Source organism: Leptonotus elevatus, chromosome 11 (assembly GCF_054856555.1).
Source record: "Leptonotus elevatus isolate MCC_2025b chromosome 11, RoL_Lele_1.0, whole genome shotgun sequence".
Classification (NCBI taxonomy): Eukaryota; Metazoa; Chordata; class Actinopteri; order Syngnathiformes; family Syngnathidae; genus Leptonotus; species Leptonotus elevatus.
Genome location: NC_141249.1, coordinates 1,808,723 through 1,832,024, shown reverse-complemented (window position 1 = coordinate 1,832,024; position 23,302 = coordinate 1,808,723). Strand labels below are relative to the sequence as shown.

At 39.2% G+C, this 23,302-nt stretch overlaps 1 protein-coding gene, 1 long non-coding RNA gene and 2 pseudogenes across 4 annotated transcripts in view; all 4 read left to right on the top strand.

The window, feature by feature from the left end:
- Window positions 1–1,768: 1,768 nt before the first annotated feature.
- Window positions 1,769–4,238, top strand: LOC147165157 (uncharacterized; annotated as a pseudogene).
- Window positions 4,239–5,579: 1,341 nt separating this feature from the next.
- On the top strand, window positions 5,580–7,093 carry LOC147165156 (uncharacterized; annotated as a pseudogene).
- A 3,002-nt stretch (window positions 7,094–10,095) lies between these two features.
- On the top strand, window positions 10,096–15,116 carry LOC147165155 (uncharacterized). Of its 2 annotated transcripts, none has more exons than XR_015096412.1 (3): window positions 10,096–10,316; window positions 14,554–14,597; window positions 14,968–15,116. It is a non-coding gene; the product is annotated as an uncharacterized LOC147165155 (long non-coding RNA). The 2 variants fall into 2 exon arrangements; XR_015096413.1 differs by lacking the exon at window positions 10,096–10,316 and adding an exon at window positions 14,374–14,444.
- A 2,105-nt stretch (window positions 15,117–17,221) lies between these two features.
- The window catches only part of kifap3a (kinesin-associated protein 3a), a 75,103-nt gene continuing 69,022 nt past the window's right edge, over window positions 17,222–23,302 (top strand). Inside the window, exons 1-4 of one of the 2 annotated variants that reach the window (XM_086089594.1) lie at window positions 17,222–17,308; window positions 22,285–22,416; window positions 22,567–22,712; window positions 22,806–22,864. In XM_086089594.1, the coding sequence (XP_085945720.1) occupies window positions 22,358–22,416; window positions 22,567–22,712; window positions 22,806–22,864 (264 nt within the window). In that variant the 5' untranslated portion in view covers window positions 17,222–17,308; window positions 22,285–22,357. Of the gene's footprint in view, window positions 17,406–22,284; window positions 22,417–22,566; window positions 22,713–22,805; window positions 22,865–23,302 lie in introns of both variants that reach the window. The other variant, XM_086089593.1, reaches the window with a different exon arrangement.

Here is a 23,302-nt window from a genome sequence, read left to right as displayed (position 1 = left end):
GAGAGGACTGAAGAAAGTAGACATGAGTACAGAGAAATGGCAAAGGCCAAACAAGGGGCTTACGATGACTTGTATGGTAGGTTGGACAGCGAGGAGGGAGAGACTGATCTATACAGATTGGCAAGGCAAAGATACAGAGATGGGAAGAACGTGCAGCAGGTTAGGGTAATAAAGGATAGGGATGATAGTGTGTTGACAGATGGCAGTAGTGTGAAGGGAAGATGGAAAGAGTACTTTAAAGAGTTGCTGATTGAGGAAAAGGTTAGCCGTAGTATGTGTGTGAATAAGAGGTATCCAAGTGGAAGAGTGAGGTTACAGGGATAAGAGACCAAGAAGGTGGAGGAGTTTAAGTATTTAGGGTCAACAGTCCAGAGCAATAGAGAGTGTGTAAAAAAAGTGAAGAAGCGTGTGCAGGCAGGCTGGAACGGGTGGAGAAAAGTGTCAGGTGTGATGTGAGATAGAAGAGTTTCAGCTAAAATGAAAGGAAAGGTTTATAAAACAGTGATGAGACCAGCGATGTTGATTGGTCTGGAATAGGGATGTTCGATACCACTTTTTTTTAGACCAATACCAAAACTCAAATATTCTCTACTCACCGATACCAAGTGCCGATACCGATACCAAGTGCCGATACCATTAATACTTATGATACATATAATGGCAATTATATGTCCAAGGTAGTAGTAGTAGTAATAGTATTTGCAATAGTAGTAGTCGTACATAGGCCAAGCCTTGAGTACACAGAAAAAAGGGGGTGAGTTGAGCTCAACAGTGAGAGAGATGATTGGCTGAGGCAGTTGCTATGCAGAAGTGAGAGACCAGGCAGTATAGCTAAAAAAGCACTATTTAAATAGCAGTCCATTCCATTGCATTTAAAACAAATAATAATAATGTTGTGCTTTTAAAATTGTAAAAAATTGAAATGAGCTGAACAGTTTAAAATTTAAACGATTGGAATCGGTCAAGAAATGTGGAAGTTAACCATAATCAACATAAACTTAAAGTATCTTACTGTCGCTTTAAGAAACATGCACATTCACGCACACACATTAGACTTTAACATGTTGGAGACATCACGCACACACATTCAACTGAAATGCATGAGAAACGCTTACCTCAAACAAAAGCCTCTCACGACTTAACGGTTGAAGATGCAGGTTCCAGAAATGGCTTGTTAGAACGGCAAAGGTTTGGGGAACGCGAGCATGTTCTAATTTTTTTAATCGGATGAAAAATGACCAAATTAGAGATTTTTAAAAATAAAAAAAAATGAAGAGAAAAAGACGACAAAAATAACATGGGGAAGATAGGCGAAAAAGTAGGACTTCTCCTCGCTTAAAGTGAAAAAAAAAGGTACTAAATGACACCTTTGCCAAACAAAAGTGGGTTTGTCTGAAAGAAGACCCTTGTGACTACAAAACATGCGAATTAGATGTTTAGTGAGCAAAGATTGTGTCCACGGTGACGAGTTGAAGTGAGATTTTTCTAAAAAAAAAATTGTCTCTCTTCACTCTGACGTTGATTGCTCCACTCAAGCAGACGCAATACACACCAATGTTAAAAGGCTGTTTTTCTCCATTTCGCTCACTCTCTTTGAACCCGCACAGGAGAGAGAGCTTACATTCCTTAAAAATAAATTCGACACTGAGCTAAAGATGGGAACAATTGCAACAAAATGAGCTAAAAATCATATTGGTCGGTTAATGTATGTGCGCGTAGCATGGCTTGGAAAAAGCTGCTTGATTTTTGGACTTTTGTTCCCCTGAGTATGACTTCATGCAACGTAAGTACTGCTTTGTTCACCAACTGCATCCTTCTCACGGAGAAGCTGTCCCAGCTAGAGGGACGTGTTCGTCAACTAGAACGGATTAATTTGGTAAATGTAGATGCGGTAGACATAACAATTAGCACGGGTTGTAGCGGACCTGCTCGTCCAGTTAGCATTAGCCCTAAGCGGCCTGCTAACCGCGGTGAGCCTGTTCAGACGCATAACAGATTTAGTCCGTTAGCTAGCCTTACTTCACTTCGGTTTACTGGCTCCCGCATTTTAGTTATAAGTGACTCAATCACCTGTAACATTAAACTTAAGAATCCAGCCACAGTAAACTGTATTCCTGGGGCCAGAGCACCCGACATTGAAGATAGCCTGAAGGATCTGGCACGCACCAAGTCTAGAAAACACCAGGGAGATGCACACAACATTAGCTACTCTGACATAGTCATACATGTCGGCTCCAATGACACTAGGATGAGGCAATCAGAGATTACAAAGAAGAACATAGCCACCCACCGGGTTACCAACCAGAGTCTTTCACCAACCCCAGAAACATCTAAATTCCAACAAATTAGGGAGACCTCAAGAGACCAAAGGAGAGACTGAGGAAAGGAAGGAAGGATAGATGAAGCAGAGTGAGAGAGGCGAGGAGGGAGAGGCAGGGGAAGGGGAGAGGGAACCACGAGGCACCCCGGAGGCCGGGCCCGGAGCAACGGACCGTGCCGGGCGGCGCCGCCCCGGACACCAGGGAGAGCATCGCAACGCAGCACTCCCCAAGAGACCCAGGGAACGGCCAAGACGCAGCCGCGACCCAGCAGCCAACAGAGGGTTAGAGCCGCCCACGCTCAGCCAGGGGGGACAGCACCTATAAAGTTAACCCACTATAACCACTATAACCATAACCTGATTGGTCTTTGTGAGACCTGGTTAATCTTACCGATTCAACATGTCATCAACATTGCTCTCAAGAGTGTGCAAGAGTGTGTGTGCGTGTGTGTGTGTGTGTGTGTGTGTGTGTGTGTGTGTGCGTGCGTGCGTGCGTGCGTGCGTGCGTGCGTGCGTGCGTGCGTGCGTGCGTGCGTGCGTGCGTGCGTGCGTTCGAGTTTGTGCTCATTAATTCACCTGAAACCTATTAAAAATCCCATACCCTTCACCTAAACCGAATACGATTAATAAAGAAAAGAGAGAAAAGTGAAATCCAGCAAAGACCAGACACCACCTACTACACACAGGGTTAAGAACCAGAATATTTCACCAACCCCAGAAACATATGAATTCAAACATATTAGAGAGACCTCAAGAGACAAAGGAAAGACTAAAGAAAGGAAGGAAAGATAGATGAAGTGAGTGTGAGATCCACAGATATCAGCCGCCACCGATTCAGCGACCAGAGGAAGAAGCAGATTGTGTTTGATTTTCGGTAGATGCTGGTGTGGTGGATCTGGCATGCATGAAAAACCTCCACTAAAGAGGGGAGCCGTCGACCCCGGCCAGGACAGGGCAAGCTCCAGCAGCGCCAGGGCACAACCCCCAGGCTACCGGCTGGAGAGCAAACCCAGGAGCCCGGAGCGCCCCCCACCCCAACACGGCCCACGCCCCCAGCCCAACGCAGCAAAACGGGGCACGGCAGGCCCACCAGGCACCCCACCGGCCCACACAAGAGTGTCTTATGTGCCCTATGTGTCTTTTTACAAAGTGTATTGTGCAAAACTAGTGGAGTGAGTTAAGAGGAGCGACCAGCGGGGCCTCTCCCAACTCGCCCCCTAACTCTGGTATTAACTCGGGGTTTAGTAACTTCAAGTGTAATGGTGTTGCCGTATACTACGGCTATGTCTGACCATTACTTTATTAAATTTGACGTTTTGGCTCATTGCCAATGTCACAACCATAACCAAAGATACAGCAGCCGTAATATTAGTTCTCGTTCTAGTTAGTGCTCTCTGAGTTTCTACCCCTGGCAACTGTGTCCTTTCTTTCTTATACTGGTTGAATAGATAATCTTACTAATAATTTTAACGCTGTTTTGTTAAATGCCCTCGATACTGTGGCGCCATTAAGAATTAAAACTCGTCTGAAAAGGCTTTCTCCTTGCTTTACAGATGTAACCAAAACACTTAAACAATCATGTAGACAGCTTAAGCGCTAATGGCGTGCAACAAAACTTGAGGTCTTTCGTTAAGCATGGTGCGACTGCTTGCATAAATATAAAGAAGCTCTCGCTTTAGCAAAAACGAATTATCTCTCTAAAATTAATAATTAAAAAATTAATAAAAAATTAATAAAACATTTAAAAATTAATAAAAATAAACCTAAATACTTTTTTGATACAGTAACAATGTTAACGCAACAGCAGCTGATGTCGCAGAGCTCCCCGCATTCAGCTCACGATTTTACACAATTTTCTACACAAAAGATCCAGTTTATTAGAGATGAGATTATGGGCTCTGTGCCTGAGGCTGCGTAGGCGGCGGGAACACAGGGGAAGCTGCATTTTGACCGCCGGGAGAAGCGACACGCGGCTGGAGGGTCACTTCTGCGATGGAGCTAGCTGTCGGCAAGCTACAGCTCGACTCCAGTGGGAGCGGGACACTAGATTTTGCTCATGGCCTGGATTCAAACCACGTTTATCACATCTCTTCCAATAGCTTTAATGTCATGTGTCTGTCATGGGCCCCTGCGCTGTCTCTGGGACCCGGTGCGACGCACCGGCTGCACCATCAATATTTGAGACCAGAGAAAAAGCGGTAATCTAGCCTGTTTCATAAAAAGAGGTAATTTAAGCTCTCGGTCAGTTACCGTAGTAACATGTTCCATGAACCAAACCTGGTCGGTTGCAGGTTTTTCACAATGAACCTTGAGGTTTTCTCTGTCCCCGCCTTCTTTCAGCTGCATTCTGGCATTTCATCTCCTCATTCATAAAGTCCGCTGCAGCCTATAGTCTATAGCGTAAAGTCCACTTTTGTCACGAACGCGGCATGTTCTTCGGCAATGACCCTATTGATGAAGGTGCCGCATTATTGCACAGTGTATTAAATATTCATCGTGAGATTGTTATCAGACATAGATATGCTGGCATTTCCGGACAGTTATCTTTTTGAGCGGTACCGTTTCACATCACAGTCCATCACCTACATAACTTAATCCGTCCTTACATTTGCAACATTACCGGCGCCATAGTCATGCGCTTACATCTCAGCATATATTGTGTGTTGCGCTCCGTTTTTTTTTTCTTATAACCATTTGAATAATGTTTTTATATTTCATCTTAAGTCAAGTGTGCTTCTCCTCGCAGGATTGCACCTAAATGAAATGAATTAATGAGTTACCATTCAAAAGGTTCCCCCTGTAATATTATTGTGATTGCAAAGGACTACATTTAAATTTACGCATTGACCCGACACCCGAGCAGCAACGTTCTCCCACGTTGTCTTCCTTTATGGGCAGCTGCTGTGGTGTTGCACTTTTTTTCTTAAGACATGTTCAAATTCGCCATATGATCGCATTAAGATTTTCAGTTGTAAGGTGTAAAAAAAAAAAAAAAATACGCGGAAGCAGAGGGCGGCGCCGCGCACTGCGCCTCCCCGTTGCCATTGCGACTCGACAAATCAGGGCTCCCTTGATGTGGACTTTTTAGTGTAGTGGCAACACCAGTTGAAACAACTCTGCGTTGATATAACTACCTCAAATTAGCTGAAACTGATTTGATCTGGAACAGAAAAGTTTTCTATCTCAGGACATGTCAACTCACTGTTCAGGGTTAGTCTCTGTGTTTGTTGAACATGCTTTGTGAAATGGACCCCTGGTTAGTGCGGCAAAACAAACAACTTGCTTGCTTGACCCGCTTACGGGCAAACTGGTTAAAGAATTGTTTATTATTTTAGGACCTTCTGTCTCAAATATTATAAATGTATCAGTTTCTACTGGCACTGTTCCAGTAGCTTTTAAAACTGCTGTTGTTCAACCTCTACTTAAACGACCTAACCTCGACCCAGAAAGTCTCTGTAATTAAAGGCCGGTATCAAATTTACAGTTTATTACAAAAATACTTGAAAAAGTTGTTGTGCAACAGCTGAGTGATTACATGGCCGCTAACAATCAATATGAACCTTTTCATTTAGGATTCAGGGCCGTTCACTCTACTGAGACAGCCCTTGCTAAAGTGACAAATGATCTTCTCCTAGCAATGGACTCCAATACCTCGTCAATATTATTATTACTCGATTTAAGCGCCGCCTTCGATACGTCAATCATTACATACTATTAGAACCTCTCCAAACATGTATTCGTATTTCAGGCTTAGCGCTCTCGTGGTTTCGTTCTTACCTCTCAGAGAGAACGCACCGTGTAATCCATGGCAATGCGACCTCTGAGTTATGTAACGTTACGTGTGGAGTCTCACAAGGGTCGGTACTTGGCCCTCTCTTGTTTAACATTTAAATGCTTCCGCTTGGTGATATTATACGTAAATATAACAAACTTTCACTGTTATGCTGGCGATACCCAATTATATTTGCCTCTACAAATAACAAATCTGCACAATTGCAGTATTCTGGAGGCGTGCCTCGCCGACATTAAACAATGAATGGCATTAAATTTTTTGCTTCTTAACCCAGATAAAACCGAGATGTTGATTGTCGGTCCCGCCCGTTATCGGCATCTGTTTACGAATACCTCTGATAAATGTATTATTAGCCAAAGTGACTCAGTAAAAAATCTCGGCATTATATTCAGCCCAACTCTCTTTTCAAATGCATATTAAAAATATTACTAGAAATGCTTTTTTTTCACCTTCGTAATATTGCTAAAATTCGTCCTATTTTGTCTGGTGGTGATGCAGAAATTATAATTCATGCGTTTGTTAGGTCTCGCCTCGACTACTGTAACGTATTACTCTCTGGTCTTCCCATGACCAGTCTTAAAGGTCTGCAGTTAGTACAAAATGCTGCAACTAGACTTTTGACGCGGACCAGAAAGTTTGCTTATATTACCCCGATACTAGCCAACTTTCATTGGCTTCTGGTTTACTTGAGATGCGATTTTAAGGTTTTGTTACTTACATATAAAATATGACATGGCTTAGTGCCTTCTTATCGCGTTGATTTAACAGTACCGTATGTTCCGACACGAAACCTTCGTTCGCAACACGTTGGTCTTTTGGTGATTCCAAGAGCTAAAAAGAAGTCCGCGGTTTCTAGAGCGTTTTCGATTCGGGCTCCAGTGCTTTGGAATGCCCTAACCTTGGAGGTCAGAGACGCTACCTCTGTAGAAATGTTTAAATCGCGTCTTAAGACTAATTTCTATACTCTTGCATTTGGCTGAATGACGTGTACTTGGTGACTGCCGCTGCTTTCTTTCCCTCCCTTTTCCATGGCTTGGAGAGGGAGTTAGGTGTTAATGACCGATTTGGATGCTGCATTACGGGTTCTGTGCTTGTTGACCGGGATGTGATCTGGACCATCACCTTGAAGTTGCCGCCATAGAGATAGCTGCTCCGATCAACTGGGCTGGATTTGGATGAGGACCCACTTCCCTGACGTCTTCTTGCTGTGCTTCAATTTCTTCAATGGACTTTTGCACTATTCAAGTTAATAATGTTTAGTGTCACAAACTATGTAAATTTTTGCCCATTCTGCATCCACTGCAGCCTCATCATCCTGGAAGGGAGATGACCACATTTGCGGTCCATTCTCAATGTTTCAAATTTTTTGGCTGTTGTTTTTTTTTGAATTTTTTCCCTCTTGTGGTTCGATTAGGGGATGTCGTTGATATTTGTCAACTGTGGGCATGTGAAACCCTTAGATACTCTTGTGTGATTAAGGATTATCTAAATAAACTTGACTTGACTTGATGTACACGGATAAAATATACTTTTGCTTGGATAAAGAGTAATTTAAAGTACACAATAAAGAAAAAATAAATACATTTTCACTTAATAATGAAAAACAAGTTGTCTCAATCGTTTCCTTTTTATTTTTAAATCAACAGTTTATTTTTTCAAATTGTACACTTACATTATATGCCAGGGTAGTGATTATGCATTTATGAATTTGGAACAGTTGACCAGTAAGCTTAATAAGGCAAATTAAATAGGGTATTTTTAAGGCATTTTATTCTTTCGCGTTACAGGTAGGAAAAAAAGGTTGTGATGAATGTAGCTTGTGATAAATGTGCAGACACAAAACACATTAGCTACTGGAGTATTGCCCTACAAACCACATCGGGAGCCGTTGAAACGTAACGTGGCAGCCTTCACATCACGCTAAAATAACATAGGGCCTATACAACCAGGCTTGGGGAGTATACCGCCGTTACGTAATCAGATTGCAATATTTTTTTTTACTTTATTGCATTACAGTTTCAGGAAAAAACATGTAATCAGATTACAGGTACATTTAATAAAAATGGGGATTACTTCGAGGGATTACAATTTCTACGATGAGAGAGAGTGCGAAAGAGTGCGAGAGAGAGAGAGAGAGAGAGAGAGAGAGAGAGAGAGAGAGAGAGAGAGAGAGAGAGAGAGAGAGAGAGAGAGAGAGAGAGAGAGAGAGAGATAGTTATCCAATGAGGATGATGATGTGTGACATCAACTGCAAAATGAACTTTTAGCCCAGTCACATGTTAGAGGCTTTGGAGAGAAAGCCAGAGAGGCCAGACTGAGATGGTTTGGACATGTCCAGAGGAGAGATAGTGATATATTGGCAGAAGGATGCTAAGTTTCCAAATGCCAGGCAGAAGACCAAAGAGGAGGTTTATGGATGTAGTTAAAGAGGACATGAAAGTAGTTGGTGTGAGAGCAGAGGATGCAGAGGACAGGGTTAACTGATTTGTTGTGGCGCCTCCTGAAGGGAAAAGCCTAAAGGAAAAGAAGAATATTGTACAAAAAAAAGAAAAAGGGAAAAAAAAAGAGCTCATTCAAAAAAACAAACACAATTGTGCTTTTGTACATTACAGCAATGAAATATGTTATAAAAATATTATAAATACTATATATAAAAAATATGTCAATATAATATATATGTTGAGGCACTTACTTGCTAATGCAAGCACACATTGAGTTCCTACACATATTGACTCTGCTTACAAGCATATTACGTTCCCCTTCATCTGACCATTAGCATAGATTTTAAACGTAGAAGGGCCAAAACATGCTTTGTGAAAATTCAACTGCACTAAAAAAAAATATTCGCCAGAGGGTGCTAGAACTGCACAAATGGAAATCAACCCGACTTTTTTAACAGATGTGCTGCTTTTAATATCCTGACATGACGACGACGATATATTATATTGCCGTTATCGTTACATCCCTAGTAACTAGGCATTAACTAATTTGCTCCAAAAAACATATAGATACGGTCTATTTTTATGTTTTGAGTGTCCCAAAGACGTATTTATACAGGTCCCAATGGCCATAGAGAAAATTAAAAAAATTCTGTCTAGCATCGGGTCTAGCATTCAACCTGAAAAGGTGTGAACTTTTAGCTATACATGATACACAATTAAAATATATTTGTAACATTCCAATAAAATCTAACAAAGGACAAGAAGCAGAGTCAAACTCGGAATATAGAGCACAAGATAAAACAATGCAAGTCCCAACTTAATTTATGGCTTCAACAAGACATATCTATTATCGGCCGAATTTATTTAACCAAAGTAGAAAGCTTATCCAGATGCATTTACCCAGCTTACGCCCTAGCGATTCCTGGCTTTTTTCAAGGCTATAAACCAAATTAAATTTAACTTTATTTGGAGGAATCAACGACATTACATGAAAAAAAGCCCTATGGTTAAAGATATAGTTGAGGGTGGTCTGTTGGCAATAGATTTTGATTGCCTCAATGGTACTTTAAAAATAAAATGGATTCAGACATGGATGACTGATACTAACTCATTCTGGTACTGCATCCCTACATGCTTAGAAGTAAGGGTTCTGAAGTGAATTAATTTAATTATAACTGTTTGATTTATAATTTTACTATTTAGAAGTGGACATAACTGCTTTAATTTACTCAGTATGTCTCTGTATTAGAATTCAAGGTGATGTGGGGGGTTGAAGCGAATGTGTTAAATAGATTCCTTTGTCTTTACAAAACCAGTTGGGCAAGAGGGGGGAAGGGACATCTCTGGTGGCTCTGAAAACAACGTAAATCTTTATCTTGAAACAAGAGGGGGAAGTTTGGTGACGTGTATTGATGTATCATGTGACTGTCTGAGAAGGAGAGGATTGGCCGAAGAAGACAGAGGAGGGGTTTGAAAAGTCACGAAAGGGTACTAGTGCTTGAAACAAGAGGAGGAGCGACACACATGAGGGAGAACAATGGCGGAGTTCAGCTGATCTCATGTGTCCATAAGCTTATGTAAAAATAAATTCTGATTTCACCGATCTCATTGTCTGAGTTTGATAATCAACATTATGAACACGGGAAAACAAAGAACGATTTTCCAACAAATGGTGACCCCGAACGAACGTTTATTTTGACGGTTGCGGGCTGCGGCGTTCACGGACAGGCGGAACTTCTAGGCGCCTAAATAATTACTTACGGTAAGTGGAGACGTTTATCCACGTAGGGAAGTTCTGTCTGTTTGGGACCGCTGCAACCGGTTTTCGTCTTCTAAATTGTCAACATTTTTACATGAGGTCTGAGTGAACAGGTTGTAGCAGAGTTTGAAGTCGTTCAATTAACGGAAGGACGCGAAGTTCTTGATTTGGGATTTTACTACGACATTGAACTATACACGTACGTGGTGACGAGCATTGTTTACGGAAGTGCTGTCATGTTGGTTTATGCGCAGCTGAAGAAGCATTTTTAGACATACAGGTTGAAGCAAGCGGTTTTATTTTATTTAGTTTTTGGGACGGGAGTCTCTCTGCTGCGAAGTAATTGTTAGATCATGATGGTTATTTTATGAATTTTGAGAGGGATACGGATAGACGCGGGGGTTTTCTGCCGCTAAGTAATCTAGAGATCTAGAACGATTTTCCAACAGTTCCAACCCTTCCTGAAGAGCAGAGGTTCTACCCAGAACTATGGGCTTCTGAGGAACCCTTTTAAGAAAAAAAAATCTTTAATGGTTCTTTTGAAGCTAATGGTTCCTGTAAGAACCGTTTCAATAGAGAGAACCCTTAACTGGTTCCAGTTGTTGGACTCAGCCGTTACAAAATTTTACTGGAATAAAAAAAAAGCAAAGATTAGTCTATCTACTCTTCAGAAAAATAAATCCAAAGGAGGTCTCGAGGCACCAAATTTTATGCACTACTATATAGCTAACCAGCTACAATATATCATTTTATGGGCACAACCCAACAGAGATACTAACTGTTGGCTGGAACTAGAACAGAAGGATTGTAATAACCTCAGACTTCTAGATTTACTCTTTATCGATTAAGCGACATGATTGTTTTAAAAACCCAATGATTTCCGCCACCCTGACTGCCTGGTGGAAGGCACTAGAAATGACAAAAGCCCAAGTGGAGCCCTGTGGGCTTTCTCCCCTATGGCATAACCCCGACTTTCAACTTAACAATCAATCGTTTTATTTAGGTGTGTGGGAGCAGAAAGGAATTACACATCTCCACCATCTCTTCTCAGATAATATGTTTATATCATATACATCCTTGCTCCCAAAATAAAAAACGAAAATGTTTTACATTATCTGCAAGTTAAAAGTATGATAAAGAAACAAATTCCAACACTTCGGGGTACGCTCCAACCGCCTGTTTTAGCTAAAGATATTACCAAGCTTTCTCCGACAACAACAAAAAAACTCTCAAAAATATATAAGTTACTTTCATATACTGATAAAATGTCTTTACCCATCTCGAAATGGGAGACAGACTTCCGAAATCTGACTTTTGGATTCAAGTTTGTGAAAACGTTTTTAAAATGACAAAACACACACATTTACAACTTATCCAATATAAAATTATTCATATAACATACATTACTCAATATATGATGAAGAAAATGGGACTCTCAGACTCCGACATTTGTCTCCAGTGTTTACTAAACACTACAGACACTTATTTTCATGCTTTATGGTTATGCACTCCGGTTATGTATTTCTGGACTAAAGTCTTAGAAAAACTTTCTGCTATCTTGGACTGTAGGATACCTTTATCTCCAAACTTGTGTTTGCTAGGTGACCTAACAACAACTGACTTACCACATAAACAATTTCAATCTACACTTGTAGCCCTTACTATCGCAAAAAAAATAATTCTTGTTAACTGGAAAAATAAACAAACTCTGAATATCGACCAATGGTCTAACCTCCTCATAAATCACATTTTAATGGAAAAAATATCTGCCTCAAATAAAAACCAAATATCAAAATTTATAGAAACATGGTCTACGTATATAGAATATTTTAACCTAAATCTGGTTACTTAATTCTGCCTGTTAGCGAGAGCCACCGCATCGCGATAACTTACATTGATGTTTCTGTATTTGGCAATTTGGGGGGGTGTCTGGGGGATTGGGGGATTGGGAGACTGGGGGCGGCTGGGGCTGGGTTGGGGTGGATGGGGGGCGGGGGGGGGGGGTTCGTGGGGGGAGCGGGGGCTGTAGACCGGTGGGGTGCCTGGCGGGCCTGCAGTGCCCCGTCCTGCTGCGTTGGGTTGGGGGCGCGGGCCGTGTTGGGGTGGGGGGCGCTCCTGCTACTGGGTTTGCTCTCCGGCCGGTGGCCCCGGCGGGGCCCGGGCTCGTCCTTTGGCGCTTCCGCGGCCTGGGGGGCCCTGAGGTGTTGCACTTGCTCTATCCTGGCAGGGGTCGACGGCTCCCCTCTTTGCTGGAGATTTTCATGCAAGCCAGATCCACCACACCAGCATCTATCGAAACTCAGACACAATCTGCTTCTTCCTCAGGTCATTGAATCGGTGGAGGCTGGTGTCTGTGGATCTCACTCTGCTTCGTCTGTCCTTCCTTCCTTTCCTCAGTCTCTCCTTTGGTCTCTTGAGGTGTCCCTGATTTGTTGGAATTTAGATGTTTCTGGGGTTGGTGAAGGACTCTGGTTGGTGGCCCGGTGGGTGGTGTCTGGTCGGTGCTGGATTTCACTTTCCTTTCTTTTCTCTGGTCCTTCCTCGGGTCTCATGACGGCGGTGTTCGGTTTAGGTGAACGGTATGGGATTTTTTAATAGGTTTTTGGTGAACTAATGAATACACACACACTCACACGCACGCACACACGCACATGCACATACACATACTCACCCACATACAAAATAAAAAATAAAAAAGAGAGCAATGATGATGACATGTCAAATCGGTGAAATTACCGAATGAACAATACTGAGCTTTTAGAAGAAAAGAAAAAAAAGAAAAAAGGAGAGAACCCTTTTTGGAACAAGGGGTTCCTCAAAGGCTGTTTAAAACATGTAAATTAGAAGATCCTTACCATCAAATGTTTAACCATGATTCCGTATTCACTTAGGAATTCTCTACAAGGAGAGTATTGAGTACATTTTACTATTTTATTTTAAAAAATTTAAAAAAAGTTACGGAAGCATTGAGGATCAAATTCATGACCTTCACGTTGGGAGACAACCACTGTACCACCTGAGCTATGCAAATCTTGTTTGTCCCTCTACTGCATTGCTGGACTTTCCACAATGAGGCCAACATACAGGTACGAGGATTACACCTGACACCAGCAATGTACTAACACACAGCAGGCTCAGATGGTACACTGGCTGTCCACCAACCTGAAGGTTGTGGATTTGTACCTCACCCTTAAAGTAGCCTTTTTTGTTTTGTTTTTAAATTAACTGGTAAAATGTACTCCAAACTCTCCTTGTAAAATTGACTTAGGATTTCCGAGTGAATACTGAATCATGGCTAAAGTTTTTTTCAAGTATTTTTTTCTTCTTTTTTTATCAGTGCTCTATGGGACTGAGTTAAGAGGCGTTTGTCTCACACACTCACACACACGCACATATGCACACACACTCCCTCTCACGCTCAAACTAACGCACATACAAAAAACAAAACAAAAAAAAAGAAGAGAGAGAGAAAGCAATGATGATGACATGTCGAATCGGTAAGATTACCGAATGAAAAAAAACTGAGCTCTCTCTCTCTCTCACCAAAAAGGAGGCAGTTGTTTGCAGAATACATTTTTGGGGGTGAAATTTTAGAATACATTACAAATATAAATGTAGCAACACAATATACTCTCTGTATATTAATTTTGTTCCTGCTGTTGTAACCCACCCTGGAGGGAGGACCTCGTCCCATTTATTCGCTTTTGGAAATTGGGGAGTTGACCTATTTCTTGTTAGGTGAGGGTGGCAGCAATGGCTCAGGAGGTAGAGCTGGTTGTCCATAACTAGAAGGTCTGTTGTTCAATTCCCACTCTCTCCAAGTTGTGTCATTGGGCAAGACATTTTACTGGTACACACATTGCCTCTAGTGCCACTTACACTGGTGTACCGATGGTGCGAATGTTGCCCAGGAGAAAAGCTGAATTTTAGTGTGTGCTGGACCTGGGAGCTGGCTGCCAGGTTGGTTGCCCCATGAGAGTTGAATGATGGCTTTGCTACTGAATATATGCTCCGCCCTCATAAAAACTGGTTTGACATATCAGTGGTGATTACTACTATTCACATGTGAATTTGTATTACAAGCTGGATTGAAGTGAAATCTCAAGCTATCAAAAACCTCAAATTATCAAGGTACATAAAATCTACTATTTTATTTCAGCAAGTGTGACTCGAGGACCCTTATGGAGAAAGGTAGACTTTTTTTGTGTGTGTTAATATGTTTCTTTTTCTTTTTTTTTAGCCATAAGTTAGACGTGTGCCACTGGCTTCAACAAGTGCATTAGGGTGAGTATTAAACCTCCTTTTCCAGTAATTTATTTTTACTGAAAAGTATTTCAACTTTAGTGAAAGTAATTAATGTGAAAACCTTGTGTGGGTCGCTCACTTTCACCTGATTTTGTGCCAGTGGAGGCTCTTGTTATAGGAGTTAGAGGACAGGCTTATTCAGTCTTTTCCACTGTCACCATTAGGATGTGTTGATAAATTAATTAAATCAATAAATGCATACTCTGACTGCTCTCATTCGACCATGCATGGCTTTACTTTACTTTTTATAGTTGGCTTTATCTGGTGCAGTATGTATGCCTTGTATCGGTGCTACGAACTGTCTTTTTCTTGTCCTCCCTTTCTATGTCGTGATTGCGGGACATGATAGAAATCCATCTGCTGAGGACACCCTGTACAGCTGTCATGTTGATGATTCCACTGGACCTGTGTACGTCTCTGTCCTGTCCTCCCTCCGGGACCTACATAATAGCTTTTCCTTAGACAGTCTGCTGTCCTTATCCATCATCGTTCGAAGATTTTTAATAAAAACAAAATCCTCTTTAACATTATTTGAATGTTTCTCAGTGTTAAAAATAATGATGAACACAATAAAAAAAAAATTTTGACCTGTAGAATACTGTGTGGTTCATAATACAAACCCTTATATATATATATATATAATTTTATTTTTTTTAACTCCTTGTGCAGGTTCTAGATAAAACCCTTCAAACATAAAAGGATTCTCAGTATAACTTACTGTGTTAGTACTAAATGAAACCCTAGCAATATAAAATGCTTCTTTGTGGAACTCGCTGTGAAGGTTCTAGATGAAACCCTTGTAATATATAAGGGTTCTCAGTGGAACTCCCTGTTTGAGATCTAGATGAAACCCTTAAAGGGTTCTTTGTTTGACCTCTCATACAGGGTTCTGGGTGGAACCTTTCACAGATGGTTCTGGGTATAACCCCTTATGTTCTCGGTAAAACCCTTTAGAAGGGTTCCAGGTGGAACCTTCATAAACGGTTCTAACAAGAACCAAAAAGGGTTCTCCTATGCGGACAAGCTGGGGAACCTAAAAAGGTTCTAACAAGCACTTTTACTTCTAAGAGTGTAACTATATATTTGAAAAGCTAGGAGGCATCAAGTTTTTTCTTGTTTGTGACTATATCATTGTAAAACTACCAATTCAATTATCTGAGTTTCACAAACAAATTCTGCTATACTGACTAATTTTTTATGTACCCAACTATTCACCACATTCAACTGCTCTTTGGAATAATGGTTACATATTGCACAGAAATAAGTCATTATTCTTTGAAGATTGGTTTGAGAGGAACATATGGTCACTGTCACACCTGATGGATGATAATGGTGTTTTACTAACTTATGATCAGTTTAGGTGCAAATATGATTTTAATCCTTTAAAATGTGACTTTGTTACATTATTAAATGTGCTCCCACAGCAATTTGTCTCTCTGACTAGAGAAGTATTGAAATATCAACAAATAACCCCCAACAACCCCTACCTCTGATCCAGGGGTTGTTGATATTGGATAGAAAATGCAATAACAGTTTTATAAAATAATACCTCACGAAAGTTGTGTTTCCTGAAAAACAAAACAAAAACAGAATTCATAATAAATTTGATGTTACTACAGTAAACAAGCCGAGAACTATGTATTTGAATCTACTAATAGCCCCCCAAAAATGACGGAAACACATTTAAAAATTCTGAATAATATTAACCCATATAAATAATTATTGAGATTACAATTTAGTATTGAAGACAACGTCTGATCGTTCTGTAACAGAGATATTGAAACCACTGACCATATGTTCTTTTCATGTCCAATAATTCAACTATTCTGGGAGGATGTATGTCTTTGGATCACTCCCATGTTTACTTCATTCCCACCATCTTTATCCAGAGATCATAAAACTTTTGGACTTACCCTTCAAAACAAGAATAAGGAAATATTTGCAAATCTGATTTTATGTATGGCAAAAATTTTAATTCACAAGAAAAAGTTTCAAAAATCTAACCCTGTTTTTCAAAATTTTGTAAACAAATTGGCATATATATTAAGTCTCTAAGTTTGATTAAAAGACCTAAAGTACAAATCATATATAATATTCTGAAGAAATTCCCTCTTGTGTTGAGTTGAATATGTCCTGATTTAATTTATGTACTGTCATTTAATTATTACTTTAATTGTTTTATTTTTGTTATGTATGTAATTTACAATTGTGTGTTAACATTGTATGATTGATCCCTGTTTTTCACTTATTTTTTTTTAAAAAACATTTTTTAATGTTCCCTTGGCAGTTATTGTTGATTTGTATGGAAAATTGATTGCTGATTGTTGCCAAGTTTGTATGTCTTACTGCTTCATTCAAATAATAATAATAATAATAATAATAATAATAATAATAATAATAATAATAATAATAATAATAATAAATAATAATAAATAATAATAAATAATAATAAATAATAATAAATAATAATAATAATAATAATAATAAAGTAGGCCCTTGTGAAATATTGTGGAACGTTTTATGCTTGTTTCGCCTTGTGAGCAATTATTGTGTAATTTAGCACCGATTAGACTAGACTAGGAAATGAATAACGTATTGCTCACGTGATCAGATCATGTGACGTCCCACAGTCCTTCGGGCTGGAGGTTATGCTTCTGAGTCGAAGTCGTCACGCCTGCTCACCATAAAACGTAATCTCACTTTCTTGCTGGTGGAATATACCAGGGCATTGTTTTCGTATCGGAAAATGGACAATTTGCAATCTGGAGATCCGCGGTATCTTAAAAGGTAACTGCTGCTTTGTTAGCTTCAAAGCTGTTAGCCCTGTTGGCAACGCTGATGCATGATCTAGCAGGGTGTTCCCCAGTTAGCGCAACTGCAACATCGAAGTAATCTTCATTTAAAAGCTAGCCCATCACATAATAGGCCATTTTAAGTGTGGCGTTACGGGACGCTGAAAATATTATTGACTTAATGCTATCGTAAACCTAACGGTTTAGCTACGGACCGGTTTCATGTAAAGAAACACATTAAAATACAAACTAGCTTGTGCCATCTTGGGGTAGAATTCAATAATAATGTGTTCGTTCTATTTTCAGTTGACAATCGAATATATCAAAAGTGACTCATGTTGCTGTTTGATTTTACATTTAACACAAAAAAAAAACGCAATTTAAATTTCTGTAGCATATTTTAATGGATTTGCGACTCAAGCTTCAGTGTAATCACTATGTGCTGTAGTAAAATGTACAAAAATGACGTCATGCTGACATAACATGAAAAGCTATTAAAGAAATGATATGAGTCTTTGTCAAGAGACGATTCTTTTTCAAGGTTTTTGAAATTATTCAATAAAGCAAGAGTGATTGCTTGCCATTAAATATGTAAAGGTAAAATAGTTAGGGATCTCTCTCTCTCTCTCGCAAATGAGGCCTACTGTTCAATAGTGTTAATTTTATCAGCCATTTTTAGATTTAGTCTGTTTTAGTGCAGTTTTAATCACGCTTGTTGGTTTTTAACGTAGTTAATCAACCTCATCCCGTTTTTATTTAGTCGACTATAAATCTAGTCTTTATTTTAGTCCAAGAAAACATAATTTTATTCGTCTAGTTTTAGGCCCCGTACAGACGGAAGCAAAGTTCCTCAAACAAATCTCGTACACACAGAAGCATTTTAAGACTTGCGTGTGTCCAAAAGAAGACGCTGAAGACATTTATCGACTGTAATGTATATGCCAAGTCTGGAGTGGCGCTGTAGAGCAGCCACAGGGAGTTAACGAAAAGCGTAGAAGAAGAATCAGCGAAGAAGACAAAAAAAAAATGTCTAACTTTATTGCAAACTACAGAACAAACATGGCTTTGCATGTATCAGAACAACATGAAAAAGACGAACATAGGAGAAGTGACAATGGCGGGTGATTCAAGTCCAACACCGCTAGTTGAACGTTGGAATAAAGAAGCAAAATCTTTTGTTGCAAAAGCACAAGCAAGCTAAGGAAGCTGCGCAAAACAACTACGACACGGCTATCCGCCATTGTTGTTGACAGATTGACGGTTCGCGTGTAGTCACGCTAGAATTGGCGCATACGTCATCAATCTGCGACAATGCGTTGTCATCGAGCTGCGGCCGTTACGTCATCACTAGAGGAGTATCCTGCATATGGTGTCCAGACGGACGCGTACGGGGCGCGTTTTGAAATCTTTCCACTCTGGAGCCCGGTTTCTAAAGTGATCGGTTTCAAAGCTCCAAAACCGCACCATCGTGTGGACAAACGGCCTAAATGGTAAGAAACTTGTGAGGATACATTTAAATTGGCTTTCGTGTGGACGGGGCCTTAGTCAACAAAAACTGTCAATGTTTTAGTCAGGACAGGTTTTGGATGTTTCCCTTCTCTAACACAGCTGGTATATGATCACCTCATCAGCAAGCTCTGGATAAGCCTGATAACGATCCTGATTGGATATTTAGCCTCAAAATATAGAACAATTCAAATTGATCAGCCGCTGCCGCACACTTGCTTGTGCACTCAGTTTACAAAGCGCGCAACACTGCGGCAGCCGAAAAGTCGTAACTCACAACGGTGAAGTGTTGTTTTAAAATCAAGATCAAACGGATTAAACATGTTAGACAATCGTCTCAAGGTCTCAGACAAAAAAACTGTTTACGCTTTAGTTACAGCGGTGACGTTCCTGCTCCCCCTCCCTCTTTCTTTCCTTCCGCTACGTTTCAATGGACATTTAAATTGCAGCCTTTTGCGATTACGTAATCGCGTTTTGTCAAACCGCGATTTAATTGCAAACGCAATTAATCGTTCAGCCCTACTTTATGGCCTACATCACTTCCCCCTTTCCCCATTCGTTACAAAGATGGAAGTCAATTTGAATGTCGATGCTTGATTACTGCTTTCCTGAACAACAACTGAATTTTTTTTCTGAGGAAGCAAAAAAGAAAAAGGGAAGCTACATAAATAAAAGGACAGCTAAGGGTCAACATTGGCCAGGCTTTAACTCGCTGGCATGAGCTAAAAAACAACGCAATGTTCTTGTCCTCATGGGTAATTAGGTCTTCCTTTAGGCATAACATTACCGCTTTTATCCATATGGCGTCGCCATAATCAATGTAAACTGAAAGTTCCTTAGTGTTGCCTTAGCCCTTGAGTGATATATTTATTTATTTATTTTGTTAAATTTATTCTATGAAGTAGGGGTGTGAATTGCCTAGTACCTGGCGATTCGATCCGTATCACGATTCATAGGTCACGATTTGATACCGATTAATCCCGATACGAATCTATAAGTTGATTATTGCAAAAAAATTTAACTCAAGTTTAGAAAATACTAATCAGTAATCTTATACATGTACACTAATAAGATTTGTAGGAAAATGTATTTATCTGAAACTTGAGGCTTATAACTGTGAGCCACTGTATTTAACAATCTGTTGCAATCTGTTTCATGTTTGAACAGCATTGAAATAAAATATTAAGGCTTAATGTTCCATTAATATAACATTCTTCCATGCTTAATGTGTGAACCCTAACCCTAAGTAAGACGTTTTGTTGAATATTTTCATAAATAAAAAATAAATAAAATGATGTTTAAACATTGATTCAGCCGCATATCGAATCAATTCGATAATTGCACGCTGTAATATCGCGATATATTGCAGAATAAAAAAAATTAACACCCCTACTATGAAGCATGTTAAACAGTACAGATAGGTTGGATGATGCCTAAATAAAATATTTTTTAATACATTTTATTGCAGATTTTTTTTGTTCATATACCTTTTTTGTGTTAAAAAAAAGGGGGGTTTGATAACTTTTAGCGATGCAACTAACGATTAGTTTAATAATCTATTATTTGATTATTTTGTCAATTAATCAATGAATCCGATACAAATGTTATTTCCATTCCTTTAGTCAAAAACGGGATTGTTATTTAAAATGACAGTGCAGAAAATGTGCAAATCCCAAAGGTTAATATTATATGTTGATCATTGTTTTTCAAAATAAAAGCAAATTTTTATTTTTTTTATATTTAACATAAAGATAAGTCTGCTTTTATAGAGGACTACAGAAATCGGAGAATATTTACTGAGAAGCTAAAATTATGAGGATTTGCAAAACTGTAAATTGAAAAATGTTTGTGTGTATAGGGCTGCCACAAACTATTATTTTGCTAGTCGACTAATCACCAACAGTAGTCGCGATTAGCCGACTAATCGGAACATATCGTCACTGTCCTGTGAAAAACATTTATGTAATTTTTTATTTATTTAATTAAATTATTTTTATTTTATTTTATATTTTACATTTTTGGGATGTCTGCACCCCTGTGACCCTTGTGAGGAATAAGTGGTTATGAAAATGGATGGATGGATGGGATGCATTCAGTTTCATCTCATAAACGTAAATAGGTCAAAAATGACAAAAATGGCCATAGGTGATTTTCACAGGACAGCGATGAATAGCAGAATATTGAACAAGCATCTGCTCTTTTTAAAACCATCATTAGTTTACATTTCGAATTCTTTAAAAGTATGTTCAAATTAATAATGAAGACAATTAATATTATAGTACATTGAACTCTGATTAGATTTTGCATCTTGTACCATCATTTCTGACTTGTTTATAAATTGATGTTGATACTGTGGCTTTAGAATTTTAATGCAAATTTTACTTAAGGGTTTTTTAAAATTGAACCAAAAACTATGCAGAGTAGCATTAATACTATTAAACTATTTATAATATTTCACTCTTCTTGGGGACTAAGCCTTTTTTAAATGTAGGGCTAGAAGGTAGTGAAATCAGATGAGTAAAATTAGGAAAATACACTGCTGCAGGACACAACTAAAATGAACATTTGCATTGTTTTTTATTTTGTTTTATTTAACCTTTATCCAATATGTTTTATTTAGCTTTACTAGTATGTGTAATTTAAAAGTAGCAAATGAATCTACACAGACAAAATGTGGTACGCACCATGATTAATATTTTCTTCATAATCGAGCAGCCCTATTTGTTTCCATTGCGGATGACCACAACTGCGCAGGTGCGAGACGAGGCAGTTTTCGATAGAAAACCGGAGGGCCAAATAAAGAAATACATAAACAAATGTCTCGCAGACTATTATTATTAATTGCCGACAATTTTGTTCGTCGACGTCGTCGTGACTAGTCGACTAATCTTGGCAGCCCTAGTGTGTATACAATAAAGAAGGTAAGATCACAACCAGCGTCTGCTGTTAACATAGCCTACTTGAGAAATGTTACAGTGCTGTATAAAGAAAAAATAGAAAATAGCCACTAGAAACAATGTAATTCAGTCCAACTGCAGGCGCCTGGGCACATCCGGATTTCACAACGATATGCGCTGGTCCTCATTCATGGGAAAACAATACCGATTTTGTCCATGTGATGCCGCCATAATCAATGAAAACTGAATCTTGCTTTGGATTGCTTTGTGTCTGGAAAGGTAAAACTATAAAACAAAAAAGTTTTTCTTTTTTAATATACATATATCATTTTTTTGTATATGGATTCTCTGTTCACCTAATGTGGGTTTGGTTTGTCTGGAACCTAAAGCCCGTGATAAATCGGGATTCATTGTAGTGCTGTCAATGAAATTTTCTTGTTGCTGTGGTTTCTTTGTATTTACCCATTACAGGAAAGTGAAGGGATGTACACTCGATGTCCACCCAACAGAGAAAGCCATTGTGGTCCAGTATGAGGTAGAGGCAATGATCCTCGGAGATCAGGGGGATGCCATGGTTGGAGGTCGCAAAGAGTGCCAGAAAATGTATGAAATGTTTTATTTTATGACTGTTATGTATTTACATTGTGCACTACCTCAAAAGAATTAAATTGAAGAATTCAAGAAGAATATGCATATATTATTATAAGTTACTGAATTATAAAGAGTTTAATGGTTCTGTTCTCTACCCTGCAGCATTCGTCTGAAAAGCTTGAATTCCAATACAGACACATCATCGTTGGCTCGGAAAGTGGTGGAAGAATGTCATTTGATTCATCCCTCAAAACTTAATGAGGTTGAACAACTGCTGTTTTACCTTCAAACCCGCAGACAGCCAAATGGTAATGAAGAGCTAAGTGTTGTAAATCTATGTAATTATCATACAGTAGTCTTTCATGATTTGCATTGTATTTTTTGTATCTTGCTTTTCGCAGATGACCAAGAAAAAAAACACACCTCCCCTCGAGATTTTGCACCTTATGCAGTTGTCGAGGTAACAAATGATGAGTAGGGGTTAGTTACAACATAGATAGTTTTTACTAAATACTAAATATGAAAGTTTTCAGATAATTGTATTTTACTTTTTATGTTTCTGACAGCTTTTTATTTTTACTCCCTACATTTTAAAACATATCTATACGTTGTCTTCCTTACATTGTCAAATATGTTTTTTTCTCTTTTATGCTCGGCAGCTGACGACATGACATAGAGGGCTCTTATTTCGTAGATAGCGCATATGCACTTGGGCATAAAAAACCCGCTGCATCTTAATTTTCGTGCGGGTGCAAGCCGAGTGTGATATGTTTGGGAATTTGGCAGACCTCGCTGTGCCACGCTGGTGCATTTTCTTTTACATGCCCCTAGTGCACCTGACAATTTGATGGCTTAAAGTAGACTAAATTTAAGACCAGCTGAACGCGAGTCTAAATTG